Raw genomic sequence first — 17,709 nt, 5'->3', positions numbered from 1 at the left:
TGTGGTTACAAATGGAGCAGCTGGTAAGCAAAATAATAACTAATAAATCTTGTCTTGACATAACTGATGAGCTTGTTCTAGAAACATGTGATAATTGATGATATTAATTCAATAACCTAAGATGTAAGTATAAGCAGTCACCCTGACTTGTGCTTCGTAAGAAACAAAAGAACTAGTCAGCCATTTAATCACTCTGACTCCTATGGGGGAGTCTCTTTGTTCTATATGAGGGAGGTTTGGGTTCCTCTCCCTTTACCCTGTTCTGGAAATAGTGCAATGAAATGATGGAAATGGATGCAACGTTCTTTGTTTAGAACAATTAGCCATTACCTGCTAAGCTTCCAGAAACAGGCCGGATGTGTGCGATCTGACTCTGATACATGAAGTGGAATTCCTCGTCCTCTACGTGCCGTGCTAGTCCAACGTCAGCTATGGTCACAGCAACTGGGAAGTGCCCAGCACTTCCATTCAGGATCTGGCACTTGATCTCATTTTCTTGGGATAAGAAAGAAGAAAAGGATAAAGTCAATGTTTTTATGAGGTCAAATTATTGAAATGTTATATTTGCAAATATAAACATTTGCCTTCATTATTATACACCCAAGAAATATACCTAAGGAAAACTACTCAACTATTAATGAGAGAGAAAAAAACCTTTACGAACTACCTGAAATCAGAACTCCTGGAAAAGATTTAGAAAAAAGAATGATGAAACCAAAGTAAACAATTTGCTCCTGACTGCTATTGTGGCAAAAAAAGGGGGATATAATAATTTAAAATTTTAATCTGTAAGACCATTCATATCAATAATTTCTTTTAAAAATTGGTTCAATATATTGTTTGTGTCTGTCCCAAATTGAGTAAAATGGTTTTTCACAGGGAAGGTGATTGAATCGAAATGAAAACACCTTCTCCACTTCATTTAGAACAGTATGTGTTTACTTGTAATAGAGGTGCAGAACTGACTGGTAGATCTCAAGCGTGCATACAAACCTAACTGAAAAACAACTTGAATTATATGAAAGATGGATTTGCTTACATAGTTCCAGCTTGCTAGAATTAAGAATACACCTAGGATTAGGGAAATAAATACTTATGACCCTCATTTTTTCATGAGCAGAAAAGGTAAATAATCTTTGAATTCTGTTAATGATAGAGTTTCTGTTGGACTAAAAGTCAGGGAAGATGGCCACGTCCTCTTCCTCATGAATAATGGGGCATTGTCAAAGCATAGGCAGAGGGACTGTGGAATACCAGAGCAGCAATTCACATATTTCTGTGTCCCAGACACCCACCAAAGAAGAAAAGATTTTATGTAATCACTTTATGAAGAAAAAAGGAGAAAAATCAACTATCATGGGATAAAGACATGGTACAACAGTGAAAGGATTAGTTTGTGGTCACAACCAAAGATTAAAAACATAAAACATTTTCCCAGAGCAGTTTGCCAATTTCATGACCCCACAGGTTCTCCTATAGGATAATAGTGGTCTTTGATCCCACTTTCTCTGAGAGGAGGACAATTACACTCAGTAAGAATAATTTTTAAAAGAACCTACCATTCATAGAAAGAAGGGAGCAACCTATTGGTCCAACTGAGACAGAAACAGTGGAACTGGGAGAGAATCCAGAACCTGATATGGTTAGAATTGTTCCTTCTTCAGAGGACCCTGAAAAATGATGTTTAAATAGCAATGTTAACATGATAAGACATAGAACCTATAGTTATGAAATCAGATATTTCTCAGAGAAAAATAATTCTTATCTTTTAAAAGATATAAACTATTAGCCTATAAACCAGCAAGGGTGTGGGGGGTGACGCATTTATTCAGCAATGGTATTTTTTTCCAGTGAATTACTCTACATTGCTTTTTATTTTGAATCTGTGTATTAATAGAGATTAGTGGGAAGAATTATCTTACTGAAAGTATGAAATAAAGTAAGGAAAGGAAAATGATGCTTACAATAAAGAAATTAAACAAACATCTCTATATGGTGACTTAGACAATTTCAGAGCTGCCATCACAAATTCAGGAGCAAAGGATAAACAGTGAAATAAGTCTTATGGACACTTCCCATTTAAAATACAGTAAGATTCCTCTTTCTAGGGTGAGATACATCCTCAATCAAGTGCCTCAGAGATTCCCGGTTTACACTTGCTTTCCCAGCATCTTCTACTTAATAGTTTCCCATTCAACTCTTAAAAGTATCCAGATTTGATCAATAAATTATACAGTCACCCTACTTACATAATATCACACACAACAAAGTTCTCACATGGATTTAAATAGCTAAAAATAAATAAAAAACAAGACTAAAATTTCAGGGGGGAAAAATCAAATGACTTCTTTTGAGTAAGAATTAATTTTTTCAGAAAGTACAGATAACATTGGAAGTTCATTACAAAATACAAAGATAGATGCAAAAAAAATAAAATAAAATACCAAAGAACTATAACCAAATTAAAGTTCATCAAATCCTTATTCTTAAAAGTTTTGAGCCCATGTAACATGAATGAACCCAAAGTTAATATCATTACTCTTTAAAAAGTCCGAAGAATAGCCCTGACCGGTTTGGCTCAATGGCTAGAGCATTGGCCTGCGGACTGAAAGGTCCCAGGTTTGATTCGAAATATATTCTTTCATCACAAAGATATACTACTTTTTAAATTTGAAATTTTATTTTCTGATATATGATTATACTTCAATCACTTTAGGATTGTCAAGAGGAGTATTGAGGAGGATTAGATTAATAATGGGGGCAATGGTATGGCCCCAAGTGCTATTTGTTATGGGAGAAATTGGCAGTATTGACCCTAGACTGAAAGACAAGGGTTAAACATGATTACAGACATCTACACTTGCAAACATCTTAGGGCAGTTATCTTTAGCTACAATTTCTTTGTTCTTAAAACCTTAGCAATTCTTGCAAAATTATATTGCCATCCTCTTACGATTTATGTTGCCCCTTCCCCTCTTCTTTGTTTTAATAGGGAAGAGCTGGCTAATTTATCAGGGTAAATTTTTCTACTAACCACCAAGATTTAATATGTGATTACAGTAGCTGAGCTATCTTTCTGACTGAAAAAAGCCACTCCTTAGAATCTTTAGCCCTGATGCTTATTTTAATCCTTGGGAGCTCAGACACAAAGCACAGTCACGTTTTAAAAAGCAATCATATACTATGAAGACATGTGTCCCCCAAGACTGAGTTCTTGGCAATAATTTCTCTAACTTCTATTCTCAAATCTAGGACCAATTATTTCTTTCACTGAACAGCAGCTGTCTCATTAGTAGCCTTTAAATGCTAAATCTCCTAGTAGTCTCATATGATAAAAGATGTCAATCAATACCCTACGTAGTAGAGTTTAAGAAAAATGCCTCAATATCAGATGAAATTTTAAAGACCGATTCTAATGGCGTGAAACTGAACAAGGAGAAAACTAGTGAGTCCAACTTTAAAGGTTTTTGTTTTTCAAAAATAAGTCATCAATGATCTGTCCATAGCTTTCCAATCTGATAACTTTCTTTTTTTACTATTATGTAGAACTGTTTGTTTGCCTTAGTTTGTGACACTGGAATATAAAAAAATCATTATCAGAATTTATATTTTTAAAAATATTTTTTTTATTGATTTTAGAGAGGAAGGGAGAGATAGAAACATCAATGATGAGAGAGAATCATCAATCAGCTGCTTCCTTCACGTCCCCCAATGGGGATTGAGCCTGCAACCCTGGCATATGCCCCTGACTGGAATCAAACCTGGGACCTTTCAGTCTGCAGGCCAACACTCTATCCACTAAGCCAAACCAGCTAGGGCCATAATTACTTTTTTCTAGTTGTCTTCCACCCCATACTCTCAGTGAAAAAACAAGAGGTTACCTTTGGAAGGGCTTATGGTCCGGATTATGGGAGTAGTCATGGGATCCCATGTAAACCCACAGTCACCTGAACATTTAGCAGGAATTCCATTAACATAGACTTCAACCTTCAAATACATAAACACAGAGATAGAGAATAGAGGTAAAGAGGTTGCAGAAGAATATGCACAGAATTTAGAATGCACGATGAAACTTTGTTTCCTTGTTTCCTTATAAAAATTAGTTTATTCTACTTGGACTTTTTCTGCTTTGACACTTCATTCCTTCCTTCATTTATTTAGCAAATATAACTACTCTGTATCAGTTGCAGTTGTAAATGTTAGAATATGGAAATACAACATTGAACAAAACCTATAACATCCTTGCTGTGCCAAATTTATAACCCCCTCGAGGTGAGAAAGATAGTTGCACAGGACCATAAAAATAATTATAAAAACTAAATGCATATTATGCTCTGGTTTTAAGTGCCATGAAGGAAAATAAAGATTACTCTAGGAAAAGTCACCTAAACTCCTTATATTCTAATTTTCTCATCATTAAAGTGGTAACATTAAAGATCACTACACAAAGTTTCTGCAAAGATTAAATGAAAGCATATATTTTCAAATTCTAACAGGCAGTACTAGAGCTTAGAAATCCATTCTTTTATTAAAAGGAAGATAACTTTCCGAAAGGTCATAAAATAATATTATTATGTTGACCAACTGTTAACACTAATATTCACATGAAAATAAAGATGTTATCTCTCCTGTTTACCAGGCCTTTACTGTATTACAAACTAGCTATACATTTAAAATTATAAATGTACTGAACGCCATGAGGAAAATTTCAAAAATACCTGTGGCTGTTGGCTGGGTGTACGAAGTAGGTCTCCAAGTATGTGTTGTCTGAATAAGCCACCTTCCTTTACCTTTGTAACTGTCATATTAGCCATTTCTCCAATAATGTTGGAATCATTAACCTATTTTTAGACAAAATTATTTTACTAGAAAGCTCTAATGAAAACATTAATTTTTCTTTTTAAATTTTAACATGGTTGAAAGTGAATAAAAGATAAGGGATAAAAAAAAAAAACACATTCAAAACCATTTCAGTCACATTTCTTGGAAAAGGAGCATAATCTACCCAAGGAAAAAAAATTGCACTATCAAATATTATATCAATTATAACTTGAATGAACTGACTAATGTTAGCTTGAATTTTAGAATAAAATATGTCAAAGGAAAATAGTTTACTAAATTTTATTTTCTCAAAATGTTCTATGCCACTTTGACAGGTGGTGTTTTAATAATTAAAAATTTAGTCCTCTTCCCACCCGAGGGCCAGCTTTTCCACTTCTAACATTTTTCATCTCTGACTATCCTGGTTTGTTATCCACTCATGGAATTTTATGTTCTGCCAATGATACATGTAAAACCAAATCAAAATGTACAACTTGCAAAACCCTCTACCAATATGGTAGCCTTGGGAAGTGTACACGGGCTAGCAATCAGATCAGCGTCTCCACGCTGAGAGCTTATGAAGTTGAAAAGGTCATGTGTGAGCCAAAATGATGACTAGGCAGAGGAGACTGGGCAGGAAAGAGAGAAGGCAGTAGATGCACGCACATCAGCAGAGACACCCAGTCACTAGGGCTGTCTCAGTTGCAGAATTTTCTAATTCTACTTCCAGGCCATGTGTGTGTTTTCTAAATACCCTCCACATCTTTATGACATCCAGACAGCCTACGTACGGTACACTGTACTCTGTATTTATATACCTTTTTGTTTGTTTCCTTTTCCTCTCAATCTCCTCTTTTTCTTTTTTTCCAAATGGTTTCATAAGCAGAGCTCTATTTTTTCCACCTTATGTCATGGACACATGTGGGTCTATATATGGCTGCATAGTACTGAGGGCGTTTCACTTTAACAACCATTTTTCTCTTAACTGGGATTTAGGTTTCTAGGTTTTCATTATTATAAATAATGCTGCAGCAACCAGCTTTGTGCCTATACATTTAATATCTGCATCCTTATTTCAGTAGACTAGAATTATAGAGCAAAGGGTGCTGAATCATAAGATATCGATAAGTCTGATAACTACTAAATATCCTCCAAAAAAGTTGTGCTAATTTCCTTTCTTACCAATGGAGCATGAGGGAGACTGTTTCCTCACATTCTCATCCTCATAGACAGCATCATCTTGTTAATGTTTGACAATCTGAGTCCAGAGTCTCTTCTAGACTTCTTTCCTTCACCTGCTAGGCCTGACTTCCCTCCCCTTCCCCCTTCCACACTCTGCTCACAGGTAAGCAGATGAGAGTGTAAGCTGTGACTACCTCATGAAGATGAAAAGTCATCTTTAAAGCCGCAAAAGTGCCCAAGGCCCCCGAACACCACTCTCAAGCATCGTGGCAGAACCACGGACAGTGAGGCTGGTTATCCTCGCCCCACCCTCCTAACGTACAGACTTAGTTCTGAGACTGGCCTTGCCTCGGCTCCTCCCACACATTCCTGGCCTTTTCCCAGAAGGGATAGGGAATAACGTATGGACAGCTATTCTCCGTGGCAGATAATATCTGGTCACCTTAATTTTGAACAACCTTCTCCTCAACTTCCTTTCGTTCATGTTTAGTCGATAGTTAGCATTTTCAAAACATAAACACAGTCGGCAGTTGTTTCAGACTGTGGCAGGGAGCCAGTGAGCATGCATCACACAGAAGAAAACAGAAACCAAGCCCACAAGGGCACCTGTAGCAGCGCCTGCTTCCCACATGCGCTTCTCCACTTGATGTTCCATGAGTACCCAGCACAGGTTCCCTCGCGTGTAACGGAGACTCGCCCCACTCCTTCCAGGCTCTGGAGAGCAAACTGCAGATCTGCGGCCGACACCGCCGCGGGGAGGCCTGCACGCACAGAGGGAGTCAGAGTCACGACCCTAGCCCATCCTGAGAACGCATGAAATGTCCTCCTCCAATATAGTAAAAGTGAATTTGCATCCTACTGATGTCAAGAATTTACATATTTCTTGGAAACAAAAATTACATGAGTAATGTATCTCATTATAGGCTTGGTCTAAATACTTTTCTTTTTAATATCAATGTATTTTATAGGCAACATATAAGCCATGGATATAAAAGAGAAATAAACTTTAAAAAAAAAATCATCACTGGGGATATGTTTTTTTTAAAAAATTGATTTTTAGAGAGAGGGGGCGAGAAAGAGAGAGAAAGAGAAACATTGGTCAGTTGCCTCCCATAAGAGTCCCAATGAGGGATCCAACCTGCGACCCGGTCAGGTTTGTGTCCTGACTGGGAATGGAACCCAAAACCTTTTGGTGTATGGGATGATGCTCCAACCAATGAAGCCACTCAGCCAGGGCAAAGGAGAAACAAACTTTTAAGAATATGATATGACCTGGTATATCTGGTGAAGCAATGAATACAATATGAGAATGTTTTCTCCCCATCTGTGGTTTGTTTCATGGGGAGAAAATATTTGCAAAACACATATATAATAAAGACCCATAACAAAAATATACAAAGAGCTCTTAAAAACTCAAAAATAAGAAAACAAACATGTTGGGGTCCAGCCCCAGCAGGTCTAGGGGTTCCCAAAGGTGTGGATGGAGTTGGTGAAAAAGGAATGAAATGAGGCAGCGTTCAGTTGATCAGCATAGCCAGCTTCTCTTTTTATTCTCCTGTTACATCTGTATTTATACCATTTGATTTTAATCTTATCCATTCTATTCCAAAGGTTAGGCGTTTGTTATCTCCATTCCAAGCTTAAGCGTTATTGTTTGTAGTTAAAGTGATTAACTACCCGCCTGCATTTATTAAGGGGTTTTACTGATTCCCTTCCTTAGTCCTGTTAATCCCTAACTCCAGGGAAAAATCCCCACCTGGGGAAACAACCTTTCCAGAGAGGTGACCTTGGTTAAAACACATAGCGCTAAGAAGGGGAGCAAACATATTAAGAACAGTATGCCATTTACCCCAGGTCCCTTGAAACATATGCTGTGCAGATGTTTCTTCCCTGCAGCGATTGTGTCAAGCAGCAAGGATGGACTGGCTTCTGGCACAAACAACCCAATTTTAAAGTAGACAAAGTATGTGCAGACACCCTACCTAACGATATATTAGATAAAAAATAAACATATGAAAAGATACTTAATATCATGTCCTTAAAGAATTGCAAATTAACAGTAATAAGATACCACTACACACCTATTAGAATGGCTAAAATAAATAAAATAAAATAACTGACAGTACCAAATATAACAGGATTTCTGTTACATGTAGGTCCACATGTAACAGCAATACTCATTCATTGCTGGTGTAAATGCCAAACGGTATAGTGACTTTGGAAGACAATTCGGCAGTTCCTTATAAACATAATCTTACCATATGATCCAGCAATCACATTCCTAGGTATTTAACCAATTGTGCTGGAAATATGTCCAACCGAAAACCTTCACATGAATTTTTATGGAAGTTTTTACTCATAACTGCCCTGAACTGAAAGCAATCAATACATCCTTCAACAGGTGAATGGATAAGCTGGTACATCCACACAGTGGATATTATTCAGAGATAAAAGGAAATGAGCCATCAAACCATAAAAAAAAGAATATTGCTAAATGAAAAAAAATTAAATTACAATCTGGAAAAGGCAAAACCACAGGCAGTAAAAAGATCAGTGTTTGTCAAAATTTCAAGGGAAGTGGGGAAAAATTAATAGGTAAAGCACAGAGGACTTTTAGGGTGGTAAAACTATTCTGTATGGTTCTGTAATGGTGGATTTGTCAAACCTATGAAACTTTACAACATGAAGACTAAACCTCATGCGTGCAAATTTTAAAAAAATGTGAAAATGTAATTCATTCTGGATCATTTACCTTTACCTTAGTAAATTATGTAAATTACATAGAGAAATGACATTAGAAAGAAGTACACTAAGATGTGCACTATGTTTGCAAAGAGCAGCACTGTCTAACTGACACATAGACCACTGTCCTGGACTTTTTTATATACCTTTGAGAATATGTCCATAAGCTTGAATGTCAAAGCTGCCACTGAGAGGTGCAGACGCTGCTTGAATTCTTTGAATACGGATCCTTGACTCCCCTGGCCAATTGTTTCCTCTGCAAACAGACTCATTCTCTGTCTCGTTGGTGATTACCTAATTTCCAAAATAAATATTGATAAGATGATTAAACACAACAATGGCAAAGATGATTTCTATTTCACCATGGTGCAATACCGTGACACGACATAAATGAGTCTCACGTATTCAGGATTCTTCAGGACATTAAGGAGAGTCACATAAATCAACACAGACCATACCTAAAGAGCTGCAATAATGAGGCCTAAGTCAACTCAGTCATCTGCGCAGCCATCAGCTGGAACCACAGTAATTCCTCATTAATTCAGAGTGTACCCTCCATCACTCAAGGAACAAATATTTATTGAGCAGGGATTCTATTCAAGATACAGTGCTAATCACTGTGGGGAGGCAAAGAAACATGAGTGTGGCCTTGGCTATCGAAAGCCTAAAAACCTTTTTGGATAAATGCATACGGCGACTTGAAAACTTAACTAAAAATATGAGAAAGTGAATGAACAGTACAGTGAATGATTCAGACTTGGGAAATATCTGAGTAGTGTTGAGTGCCGACCAATTAACAAAAGTAACACATGCTATAAAAATTCATAAATTGTAACTCCAATCATGAAAATGATATCCTCTTGCTTCTGATCCCTCACAGTGATCTGTTACTCTTGTGGAATTTAAAACTATTAGCCCCAATGCCCACAGAGATGATTAAATATAAGTGTCACAAGACCTGTGCAAGAATGTTCCTAGCAAGTTTATTTACAATAGCTCCAGACTAGAAATAATGCAGAAGTCCATCAATAGGATAAATAAATTGTGGTATATTCACACCATGGAATACAGTAAAGCAATAAAGAAGAATGAAATTGAGCTACATGCAACACATGAATCTTACTGTATCAAATAAAAGAAGTAGGTGCAAAAGAGTAGTACATACTGTATTACTCATTGATATGATAAAAATAAGCAAAACTAATTAATGGTGACAAAAGTCAAAACAGGGTTATCTAGGGGTGAAAAGTAAGTGATCCAATGACAAGAAGAAGGCACAAGGGAGTGTCTTGGGAGCTAATGACTTCTTTATCTTGATCAGAGTAGTGATTACATGAGAGCATTTACTTTGTAAAATTCATGGAGTTCAGCAAAGTTTCAGGATATAGAATCAACACACAAAAACCAATCACATATCTCTATACAAATAACAAGCGCGTGGAGATCAAAATTAACAACCCAAGGCCATTTACTAATGCTTCAAAGAAAACGGAATACGTGTAAATCTAATAAAACATGTACTGGGTCTGACCTGAAAATTGCAAAATGATGATGAAAGTAATCAAAGAAGACCTAGATATGCTGATAAAAGAAAACAAGAAAGACCTAAAAAAATGGAGAGACACACTGTCTTCATGAATTGCAAGACTCAACATAATAAAGGTGTTAATTCTCTCCAAAACAATATAGGTTTAGTGCGATTCTTAGCAAAATACCAGCAAGATTTTTGTAGACATAAACAAGCTTATTCCAAATTTTATATGAAAAGACACAGGACCTTGGATAGCTTAAAACAAGTTTTTACTAAAAGAATAAAGTGAGAGGAGTCACTATACCCAATGTTAAGACACATCTAGCTACAGTTTTCAAGAGGCTGATGTTGGTATTGGTGGAAAGATCACATGGAACAAAGGAATATAACAGAGAATCCAGAAATATACTCGCACAAATATACCCAACTGATTTTTGACCAACGGGCAAAAGTAATTTAATGGAGGAAGGATAGCCTTTTCAATAAATGGTGTTGGAGCCATAGGCAAACAGATGAACCTCCACCCTATTAAAAGATATTCAATCTGTATATCAGCTATTTGTAAAGATTAAAGAGAAAGTTTACTAGATCAAAGCTAATGCTTCAGAAATAGAAAAGAAATAGTAACTTGTAAAATTCTAGGCTTACCTGCCCAAAACTGACAGCCATCATGGGTATGTTGTAACTGCAGTTATAGGAAGTCATGGTGACAGAATACTGGCTCGTCATACTTGACCCATTGCTTTTGGTCTGATTCACCTGAAAGCGCTTTAGAAAGATCCCTTTGTTTGCTAATGCTGGGAGTCTTCTCTTTGGCATTTCTAAAGAACATAAAGTAAATGGGAAGTAAAATTGCATAGCTTCTGCTGCTGAAGAGAAAACCACCACGCAATAATATCCACACGTCACGGAATAAGCTGTTTAAAATCAAATTGTAGAAAAAGGCAAATAGTGGCCTTGGCTATCAAAATAGCCTGGAATATAAAGCTTTACTAGTAAGTCTTCTGACCTATGAGCCTTACCAGAGAAAACAAACAAACAAAAAAGTTTTAAATTGTTACTAAAAAGCCACCACGCCCCGGGGTCCATGTAGCCTTCTGTGGGCCAGTTAGCTCGGCTCTGTTCCAGGTGCCGCTCAATGGGACATGTGCCCCATGAGGGCAGGACCAGGATTGTCTTGTTCACTGTTCTTTCTTTAGTGCCCAACACAGTGCCTGCCACACGGTAGGTACTAAATAAACTCTAACAAACTTCAACATCGATCCCTAGTACAAATCAGCTATGGTATACATGTGTTCCACCAATTATAATGTAGATTTAATTACAGCAATTTCAAAAGGAGCGGCTCTAAAGCAGTAACATTTCATTTTTTACCAATTGACTCATGCTCCTGCACTTGAAAACAGTCCCCGAAACATTCCAAAACTCCGAAAAACGGTTTAAGGTAATTGTTTGGAGTTAGGTTGATTTTTTTAAAAAATCACAGCTTAACTTTAATTATTTTATTATCACAGCATATATATCTACTAACATGATTAGAAAAACAATATTAAGACTTTCAGAAATAAAGTTTTCACTTATCACATCATTAATTATAGCATCAAGTCCATGAAAAGACTCAGCTCAATCCTACTAAACAGATGTCAATATCAACATCAATAATGCCAATATTAGTCTTTTAGGAATAGAGCACTTTCTGGGTAGTTTATTTCTCAAAAATCAAACAAAAAATGAAAATGTCACAGTTTATATATCTGTAAACAGAATCTAGGACTATAAAACAAAGTTTTTACTATAATGACAGCTTACATTATTATCCTTAGAGTAATCTTCTGGCCCTATTTATTTAAAAAATAATTTAAATAATATTATTTTGATAAAATAACTCATAAATATTTAGAGATTAATGTTTTTATCTAAACTTCCGAATATAATAATTTCCATGGTAAGAGTTTACTACACGATAGATTTAGATAGTTTAAGTAGATATGAAGTAACACAACATACCATCCCAGATTGAAATTGTAGGTGTCTGTCCAATGTATACTATATCCACATAAAAGGACTGTGATTCTGATGCTTTCTGCACACTAATCCTCTGGAGAGAAAAATGAGTCCCAGTGTATTTGGTTTGTATGAGGTCCAGAAGGTCTATGCACGTGTATGTCCAGCTGAAATATGGTTCATTAATTAGGTATACTGACCAGTTGTAAGGCTTAATGTAAACAAATACATGATAAAAAGCATTAAAATCTTAAAGAGTAAAAGGTGGTTGTTTTATCTCTCTCACAAGAAGACATCAAGCATACTTCATTAGCATGGAAAAGCAACAGAAACTCACTTAACAAGGGACAGCAGACAGAAACTTACATTGCAGTAAAAGATTTAATGTTGCATCCAAATATATTTCTTTTACTTATAGCCTTGGCAGTAGCCACAGGAATGTAAAATATTCTGTAGCAACAGATAAGGGAACTAAGGAGCATGCGGTTTGGTGTAAACACACAGAACATGACACTAGAATGAAGGAGGCTGGAAGGAAGGGGTAAAATGGGGGGAAATGGGAGACATCTGTAATATTATCAACAATAAAATATATATTTTTTAAAATTAAAAGTAAATAAATGGGTGGTGCCCTAAATTAAAAAAAAAAATGAAGTAAACTATTTTAGTAGAAAATGCCAGAGACAGAAAAGTAAACTCAGTCCAATATTAAGAAGCAAAACTAGATCTTGATACTACTTTCAAAGAACTCACTGCAGTTGCATTGTCTACTGTTCTAAGTGACAAAAAAAAAAAAGTGCTGAGTTATTTATAGTCAGTACCTTCCAAGTGTGTAATTTAGATTCAGATTTTCTATTAAATACTAACTGCATTAAAATCTCATAAATTGCAATTAAGCAATTCTGCTATGAGAGTTTACAAGAAAGAGATAAATGCTGCCATCCAAATAACTAAGTATAGTTTAATATCTTTATATCAGCTGCTACTGTAGTTATTAACTGTCTATTTGTTTGGGCATTCTCTATTCTCATTTCCTTCATGGTTTGCAAATTCATCGTGGGATCCACCTGTGGTGCATCAAAGCTTAGAACTGCATCAGATTTAGAAAATTGTAAGCAGAACTACATGAAGTCCTTTAAATTAATAAAAGTACTTAGGTCCTCTAAGTAGAATTCTAAAAATTCTATGATTCCAAAGTTTTAAAAACTACTTAGAAAATTTGGTATAATTAACAGTTTACCATTGTTTCATTATTTAAAGGGTCATTGGTGATGGTGCCACTAGACAAATTTTTATTTTCATAATCAACAGATTTAATTTTGGCACAACATTTCTGTTAGAAAGAGCTTATAGAAGACAAGAAAATTGCAGTTAGACTCATGGGGTACATGATTTCTCAAAAATAATAAGCAAACAAATGAGAAATGGGCTTATCTTCATAGTTTATACACTGTAGTATCATTTAAGTTTTCAAATTCATAATGTAACTTACTTGTTTCCATAAGCAAAACTATATGTAAATTGTACATCAGTGCTTCTAGTAATCTTGCTTTTGTCTTGGTATTGAAATTTTAGACCAATATAATTTGCCAGGAATCCTTTGTATGCTAAACATAACTACATAGAAAATAAGAAAAAATATAAGTAAAAATCTTATCATTAATTTGTTTTGTAGCAATTCAAATTAAGTCAATCCAATCCAATAAATATATATTGAGCATTTTCTATAAAAATTTATCAGAAGGAAAAATTAATTTCAGCCAATTAGGTGCAGAAGAATTGGGGAAGATTTTCAGAAGAGGAAATGAAGTTAAAATGACCTTACAATTAATGAATAATTCTTTATATATATCTTTAGATATGGTTTCCTTAAAAAAAAGAAAAGGAACTAATTCATGCCTTATAGTCACCGAGCTACATAAGAATTAGGTCCCGCTCTAACTGAACTCTTCAGTGAATTTAAAAGACAGAAGGGAGAGAAACATTTGGATAGACTGAAGTGTGAATGCAACTGAGCATTTAGAGATGAAGTTGTCACTGCAAAACAGTGATTAAATACCAGTTTTAATGATCTACAAAACCTTAAAAATGCCTAATAGATTTAGAACTACCAACTTCAGAACATGTGCTACAATTTGAGAATTTTGAAACAAGAGAAAGGGTAAATCTGTAATTGCTAGACTTTAATACCGATCCTAAAATTGCCATTTCTTCTCAGAATCTTCTTTTACTTTTCCCCGATTAGATTCCCGAGATCACTCTATGATGCCTATCCATTTTTGTTTCTTCTTAATTCTACTGAAGGAACATTGAAAATAACATATATCTATTTGTTTTAGTACTTAAATGAGTGCAAATAATTTTTTAGAAATATGAGATAAAGAAGAATACGTGTGCGTGGTACTGCATATTACTTTAATTTCTTGTTTTGAGAATCACAAGAAGAGGAAATCACAAGCGCCCAGAGAGTGAACCACAGAGCCTGTCCAATGTGACATGATTTCACATGACAAGCACTTTTCCTCGTCTTAAAATTTCATGAAATTTTATTACCAAGGGATTTTACAAATTTAATTAGCATCTCATTTTGTTGAGCTTACCTGATTATAAGGAAATAATGAAATGTCTCCATATGGTAGTCTGTTTGGTTTAACATCTGCTGAGTCGAAAAGAACAGCTGGGTTTTTCAGGGAATAACGACCACAGTAAGCATCAGTTTCAGCTGTCTTCTGCCCTCTATTAATGTGATCCTGCAGAAACAATAATATTTCAAATGAAAACATGATTGATTGTCCTGCTTTGTTCCCCAGCATCTCCACCCAAGTCCTTCAAGTTCTGACTCAGATCCCATTGCTTCCCAAATTACTGTAACTTGAAATGTTCTCTCTTTGAAATTCTAAAGCTCTCACCCTATGTCGCTCATTTGGACCCATAATCACATAATCCCTTGTAACTATATTTCCCCAAATCCTATCTCTCCCTCATATTATGAACCCCTTAATGATATTTAATCCTTCCTTCCACAAATGTTTATTTGGTGTTCACTGTGGGCCAGGTCTTTGTTTGTTTATGAATTTGTTTTTTGTTTAATCTTCGGGGTTCCAGTGGGGAACACTATCCCTAAACACAGAAGCTTATAACACAGCGGTTCTCAACCTGTGGGTCGCGACCCCTTTTGGGGTCGAACAACCCTTTCACAGGGGTCGCCTAAGACCATCGGAAAACATATATATAATTACATATTGTTTTTGTGATTAATCACTATGCTTTAATTATGTTCAATTTGTAACAATGAAATTGGGGGTCATCACAACATGAGGAACTGTATTAAAGGGTCACGGCATTAGGAAGATTGAGAACCACTGCATAACAGTTTGTAAGAAGGAACCAAGGATTATAAAACCAAGGCTGAAGGGAGCCCTCTAACTCACATAAAAGCATCAAGAAAAATGACAGAGAAAGTGGCACATGAGGTGTCTTTAAAGATAAAAAGGAGGTATTTAAAAGGAAAAGGGGCCAAGGAACTTCAGAAAAGGGTAAAATACATGCAGAGAAGCAGGGGTGTTACAAAGCAGTGCTGTGAAATTCAAATTGTCAAGGTAGGGTAGAGCAAAGAATGTGTGTTGTGATGAATGAAAGATGAAGGAAGGAAGTGTAATGCTAATTATTTGTGTAATTCCCATGGCTGCAAGTACTGCATCCAGGATAGGAGAACCCAAATAGATGCAGACTTGTTAAATTCAGTTGAAAACGTAGTCCATTGAGTGGATTTTCTCTTTTATTTTTTCCAGTAATAAATCTCTTCATATAGGCATTGCCTGCTATATATTTTAATGACTCACTTATTTCGAGGGTATTGTTCTGAACTGAATAATTAGCATATTTCTTATGATAATATTTGAAAGTGGTGACTATCTGGCTTCCTCATGTCTTGAAAATAAGAATTGGCCAAGTAGTGTATTTAAGATTTTTTTACTGTGTCTCAAAGAAAAATCTTTACATCCCACCACGACATAAGCAATCACTAGGCATTGTACTAATAGAGCAGAGAGTGATGTGCTATGCAAGGGAAGTGATGTGCTATGCAATGATGCCCTGCTACAAACTATATCCTCTGAAGCCAATGAGGAAAAGGGATATACTCTGCATCCAAGTGAAGGAAACAATCAAAAACTCGATCTTATATTTGCCTACATCCTATTGTTCAAGAAAATTCATGGGCAGTGGAAATACTGCTTTCACAAATGAATTGTTTTATAATGCAAAGAGATGTTAGGACAGACCTTACCATAACATTACGTTTGTAATTTGACTTTGGGTGATAGGGAATTAATGCTAGTTCAAAAAAGAAATGACAAAATTCCAGACATTTACATGAATTCTTATTTGGTCACTTTCACAATTCATTCAACATTCCGTACCATGTTAAAATCAGTTTCGTAATCTCTGAAGTATTTCACAACAAATCCTTCTTCAAAATCTGCCATTTGCGGTGGACACTTAGCACTAACCATCTCTTCCACTGCTGCCTGAAACTAAATTAACAACAGGAACTTTAGTAACTTCTTTTTCATGAAGAGTTAGAACATTAGTAATTCTACTGCTAATTCTACTAATTAGTTACAACATATTCATATAATTCGCATATTTTAGTAATAATTATGAGATCATCAACTTAATAATTAATATGTGATCATTTTAGTGTCCTATGTCTTTTTCAAGAGTTCTAATTTAGAATGGCAATAGCCACATCTAATTGGCTAATATTAGCTTACTTGGTTATTACTGAGGTAGGCATATTTGTCCAATAGTTTTTAAAAAGACAACAATGAGGCAAACCTAAATAAATTAGCACCCAATTTAACAGACTCCAAATGAATAGTTTTCCCAAATTAACTCAAAATTGACTAGGGGGGAAAATACTGTATAATCTATTGCACTGTTTTTCAAAAGAAGAGATATAGATACTGAAAGCCTGTAATTAAGACTATGTAAAAAATAATAAATCTGAATATACAGGAATCAGTTCACATTCATGAGGTCTCTTGTAATTTCCACATTGTTTCTTTGGCAATGCACAGATATAAACGATGTTCAAAACTAAGGGCTTGGGATGACAGGCAATCTTTAATCTTCAAACAAATATTAACTTAAACTCATTGTACAGGTAATTGTCAAAATTCAGTAACTCACAATAAACATCCTCTCTTCACGAAAAGTTGCCCATATGGAGAACGTCGGATTCTGTTGGCACAGATCTAAGAAATGCCCTTTTGTTCCCTATCTTTGTGATATTTCCTCCCTTCTCTGCTCACTATTGGTGGCCTCCAATCCATCATGCCAAGTAGGAGAGTGTATTTCTAGTACTTAAAGCGTGGTTGTTTTTTAATAGAAAGGTGGTGCCTACATGGTTTTATGATTAAAATATT

At 35.5% G+C, this 17,709-nt stretch overlaps 1 protein-coding gene across 12 annotated transcripts in view; it reads right to left on the bottom strand.

Moving 5' to 3' along the window:
• PKHD1L1 (PKHD1 like 1) overlaps positions 1-17,709 on the bottom strand; it is a 131,711-nt gene that overhangs the window by 78,390 nt on the left and 35,612 nt on the right. For all 12 annotated transcript variants that reach the window (XM_036338079.1, XM_036338080.1, XM_036338087.1 and 9 more), the window contains 11 exons: positions 16,702-16,815; positions 14,881-15,030; positions 13,773-13,897; positions 12,284-12,447; positions 10,925-11,097; positions 8,892-9,039; positions 6,610-6,764; positions 4,719-4,841; positions 3,882-3,987; positions 1,560-1,670; positions 331-495 (listed from right to left, as the gene is read on the bottom strand). In XM_036338079.1, the coding sequence (XP_036193972.1) occupies positions 331-495; positions 1,560-1,670; positions 3,882-3,987; positions 4,719-4,841; positions 6,610-6,764; positions 8,892-9,039; positions 10,925-11,097; positions 12,284-12,447; positions 13,773-13,897; positions 14,881-15,030; positions 16,702-16,815 (1,534 nt within the window). The remainder of the gene's footprint in view (positions 1-330; positions 496-1,559; positions 1,671-3,881; positions 3,988-4,718; positions 4,842-6,609; positions 6,765-8,891; positions 9,040-10,924; positions 11,098-12,283; positions 12,448-13,772; positions 13,898-14,880; positions 15,031-16,701; positions 16,816-17,709) is intronic.

This window comes from Myotis myotis, unplaced genomic scaffold (assembly GCF_014108235.1).
Source record: "Myotis myotis isolate mMyoMyo1 unplaced genomic scaffold, mMyoMyo1.p scaffold_m19_p_16, whole genome shotgun sequence".
Classification (NCBI taxonomy): domain Eukaryota; kingdom Metazoa; phylum Chordata; class Mammalia; order Chiroptera; family Vespertilionidae; genus Myotis; species Myotis myotis.
Note: the sequence above shows the minus strand (reverse complement) of the source record. Positions and strands in the feature narration are given on the sequence as shown.